Source organism: Rhinopithecus bieti, unplaced genomic scaffold (assembly GCF_001698545.2).
Source record: "Rhinopithecus bieti isolate Rb0 unplaced genomic scaffold, ASM169854v2 scaffold_7673, whole genome shotgun sequence".
Taxonomy (NCBI): domain Eukaryota; kingdom Metazoa; phylum Chordata; class Mammalia; order Primates; family Cercopithecidae; genus Rhinopithecus; species Rhinopithecus bieti.
Window position 1 is genome coordinate 4,201,484 of NW_016806375.1, and position 4,560 is coordinate 4,206,043.

Below are 4,560 nucleotides of genomic sequence, written 5' to 3' on the forward strand. Positions count from 1 at the left end.
TTTTTTTTTTTTTTTTTTTTTTTTTTTTTTTTTTTTTTTTTTTTTGAGACGGAGTGTTGCTCTCTCGCCAGGCTGGAGTGCAGTGGCATGATCTCAGCTCACTGTAACCTCCGCCTCCCAGGTCAAGTGATTCTCCTGCCTCAGCCTCCTGAGTAGCTGGGATTACAGGCGCACGCCACCACTACCAGCTAATTTTGTATTTTAGTAGAGACGGAGTTTCACCATGTTGGCCAGAATGGTCTCAATCTCTTGACCTCATGATCCTCCTGCCTCTGCCTCCCAAAGTGCTGGGATTACAGGCATGAGCCACCACACGTGGCCCGAGTTTGGCTATGTTTTAACAAAACCTTTTCCCTTGTAAAACAGGTAGCTTGTAGTGTGCCAATCCATGTTCTAGAGCGTCATCATTTTTTTTTTCTGAAATAATTTTTTTGTTTTAAATTAAATGGAGCCATGATCTCACTGTATTGCCCAGGCTAGTCTCAAAATCCTGGGTGATCCTCCCATTTCAGCCTCCCAAAGTGTTGGGATTACAGGTGCAAGCCACTGCACCCAGCCTTTAGATTTTATTTTATTTTTTTTTTGAGACAGAGTCCTGCTCTGTTGCCCAGGCTGGAGTGCAGTGGCATGATCTTGGCTCACTGCAGCCTCTGCCTTCTGGGTTCAAGCTATTCTCCTGCCTCAGCCTCCCAAGTAGCTGGGATTACAGGCACCTGCCACTATGCCTGGCTAATTTTTTTCTATTTTTAGTAGAGAGACAGGTTTCACCATGTTGGCCAGACTGGTCTCGAACTCCTGACCTCAGGTGATGGCGCCTGCCTCAGCCTCCCAAAGTGTTGAGATTATAGGCATGAGCCACATTGCCCTGCCTAAAAAATTCTTTAATAGAGGAGAGCATCATCTCAGACTGTAATGTGGGCAGGAATGACTTGGGTGTCTTGTTAAAATGAGGATTCTGATTCCGGACTTCTGGGAAGGGACCTGAGATTCTGCATTTCTGGCAGGCTCTCAGGTGATGCTCAAATTGTTCAGTTGAGGACCACATTTTAAAGACAAGATTTTGTAATACCTACTGCAAATCCTTCTTTCCAGAATTTGTTATTGTTGCTGTCTTTGAATAGTCATGAAACAAGATGAAAAATCAGAGATGTTTAGAAGAAAGGAAAGACTGACCATTTTCTTTAAGGCAGATTTTGCAGATTTGGCCTTAATAAAAGTAGTAGTTTACTAGTCACAAAGGTCATACAGTCTACACTGGAAAATCGAGCTGTTTAACTCTTGGTCTTGGTTTCCTCTGTAGAGCACAATGACAATCCAGACTCAGAGGTGTTTAGAGACTTGGAAAGAGTTTGAGAAGCCACTTAGCCACTTTATTTTCAGGTCTGTAGTTTTGCCTCCCTGTCTCTCCCCAGTAGGTTAAAAATGAGGAGTGGCAGGGCCTGCTGCACATCCATAGAGCCAGTTGAGGCAGGTGTCTGGGAGCCGCACTTTATACAAGGTCCCCAGATTCTTCCTATACACACTGAAGTTGAAAAAAAAACTGAGTTAGCTAATACCCTTTTGGTATAGATTAGGGAACTGGAGCCCTTCTGGAGCAGAGATTTTGCCTGTGGTTTTCCAGCAAGATATATCGCTACACCCAGAATTCCAATTGAGGTAATAGACTTGAAATATTTTGAAGTGCTCCATGAAAATGTAGCCATTTATTTTGAAGGGAAACAGGAGAGACAAATGGAAGAAATTAATAATAACCCAATAGCTAATTTTTTACCCAATGGAACCTAGTACTAGGCTCTAATTTCCTTAATGTATTAGTTATCTATTGCTCCTTAGTAATTATCCCAAAACTTTGTAGTAAACAACAAATATATTTATAGTAACTCGCACAGTTTCTGAGACTCAGGAATTTGGGAACAGCTTGGCCTAGTGGCTCCGGCTCAGAGGCTCTCATAAAGTTGGAGTGAGATGTTGGCTGGAGCTGCATTCATCTGAAGGCTTGACTGGAGCTGGAGAATCCACTTTCGAGATGGCTCACTCACATGCTTGTTAGCTCGAGGGGTTGGGTCTCTCACTTTGTGGACCTCTCCTTATGGTTACTTGAATATCTTTATGATTTGGTAGCTGACTTCCTCTAGTGCAAGTGACCCCTGAAAGAGAGCAAGACAGAAGTCACAGTGTCTTTTATGACATTTGTGATATCTTCAGAAGCCACATAACCTCACTTCAAGCCATATTCTATAAGACACACAGACCAACCCAAGACATTTGGAATGGGATTACTCAAGGACATAAATACCAGAGGCAGAGATCATTGAGGCCATCTTGGATGCTAGCTACCACACTTAAAATCCTGTATTCATCCCATTCACAAATCTAGAGAGGGACTCTTACCCCCAATGTTCAGATGTGGAAACTAAGGCACAGAGAAGTAACTTATTGATGATCATGCAATTAGTAGTGTCAGAACTGGTATCTGAAGCCAGATTTATCTAATTTCAGATTGTCTCATTTCCAGAGATTTTAAAATGAAGTATTGGTTTACGTAATCCTTGTGTGAAAGCAAAGCAAAAGACCCAGAAGTTCAAACCAGCCATGTCAATTATCCATTGACTCAAAAATATGTTTTAAGCACCTACTCTGTCCAGGCACTGTTCCAAGTATTAGGAATCCAGCAGTGAACTCAACAAAACCTCTGTCTTCTGGGTGCTTACCTTCAGACCCTTGATCTGTTATATATCCTGGAGACTGTAGAATGTAGAGCTTACATGAAGACTAGGAGACGGGGATCCCTTCCTGCCTGGCCTCCAACCCACTGGGGAACCCAGGCAATCCTTTCTCTTCCCTGGACCCAGATGCTGCCACTGAGAATGCAGCCCTTGGATGAAAGCAGAATCACCTGGGATAATGACTAGACATAACAGATTCCCCAGCCCAGACCTGCTGACCAGAACCTGTAGTTTTTGCAAGCTACAGGTGACTCTAGTGCAGAAAATAATTTTCTGGTTCATAAGTATGGGGGCCCATCCCTGTCAGAGTTATTGGTGGCCCTGAGACAAAGCTCATAGCTCAAGAATCAGTGCTTTGAAGGTAGGACTGGGAAAAAGCATGTTAAACTAGATCTCCAGGTGATTCTATTCACTATGTGCCAGACACTGCTAAAGGATTTATGGGGATGATTCCATTGAATACCACCTGTGAGGTAGAAACTCTTAGCTACTCTGTAGTTGAAGAGACTGGAGCTCAGAAACAGGCTCCAGATGAGTCTGATGCCAACCAGGTCCTACCCAGTCTCTCTGCCTTCTCTCTCGACCCTGAGTGGGCCTGTCTGCTGGCACTGTGTGTGGGTCACTCTGCAGGGCTCGGGTCATGCTCCCCCTTTGTTTGTTTCAGAAGCACATGTTCTCCGTGGACATGACCTGTGGAAGCTGTGCTGAAGCTGTCTCTCGGGTCCTTGATAAGCTTGGAGGTGAGTGAGTGGCCCTCAGTTGGGGGTGGGATAGAGGAGACAGATGCACTTATGCCATGTTCAGATGCATGCAGATGTTGCAGGAGAGGCTTAGGGTTAAGCTGATCATAACAGTAAAACTGAAATGTATTGAGGGCTTAGCACGTGCCAGCTACTCTTATTAGTTTCTTATGTGCATCACATCATTTAATCCTCACCACAGCCATTTCAGACAGCTTGTTTGACTAGCTCCATGTTAAATAGGAGACAGCTGAAATTCAGAGACGTTAACTTATCTGGGATCACATGGTCAGTAAATGGCGGAGCTGGGATTTAGCCAAATTAACTAGAACTGCCAGGACTAGCTCTGGAACCGTGGCAGTACTAGTGAATATTGGTCATCTCCAGTGTGTACTGCATGACACATTTGAGTGTCATTTTCTGCTAAAAAAAAATTTTTTTTTTTTGAGGTGGAGTTTTGCTCTTCTTGCTCAGCCTGGAGTGCAGTGGTGTGATCTTGGCTCATCGCAACCTCTGCCGCCTAGGTTCAAGCAGTTCTCTTGCCTGAGTCTCCCGAGTAGCTGGGATTACAGGCATGTGCCACCATTCCTGGCTTATTTTGTATTTTTAATATAGACGGGGTTTCTCCATATTGGTCGGCTGGTCTCGAACCCCTGACCTCAGGTGATCTGCCTGCCTCGGCCCCCCAAAGTGCTGGGATTACAGGTGTGAGCCACCCTGCCCAGCCGCTATTAAGATTTTTTAAATGGAGCTGGGCACGGTGGCTCACACCTGTGTTCCCAGCATTTTGGAAGGCTGAGGCAGGCGGATTGCCTGAGCTCAGGAGTTCTTGAGACCAGCCTGGGCGAAATGGTAAAACCCTATCTCTACAAAAAATACCAAAAAAATTAGCCAGGCATGGTGGCACATGCCTGTACTCCTAGCCACTTTGGGGGACTGAGATAGGAAGATCGTTTGAGCCCAGGAGGTTGAGGCTGCAGTGAGCCTAGATCATGCCACCGCACTGCAGTGGGGGCAACAGAGCAACACCCTGTCTCAAAATAAATAAATGAAAAAAAAGGAAAAATTTTTTTTTTTTTTTTTTTTTTTTTTTA

At 44.5% G+C, this 4,560-nt stretch overlaps 1 protein-coding gene across 1 annotated transcript in view; it reads left to right on the forward strand.

Moving 5' to 3' along the window:
- ATOX1 (antioxidant 1 copper chaperone) overlaps window positions 1-4,560 on the forward strand; it is a 20,697-nt gene that overhangs the window by 7,565 nt on the left and 8,572 nt on the right. The window contains exon 2 of the mRNA XM_017875729.1: window positions 3,391-3,466. Within this exon, the coding sequence (XP_017731218.1) occupies window positions 3,391-3,466 (76 nt within the window). The remainder of the gene's footprint in view (window positions 1-3,390; window positions 3,467-4,560) is intronic.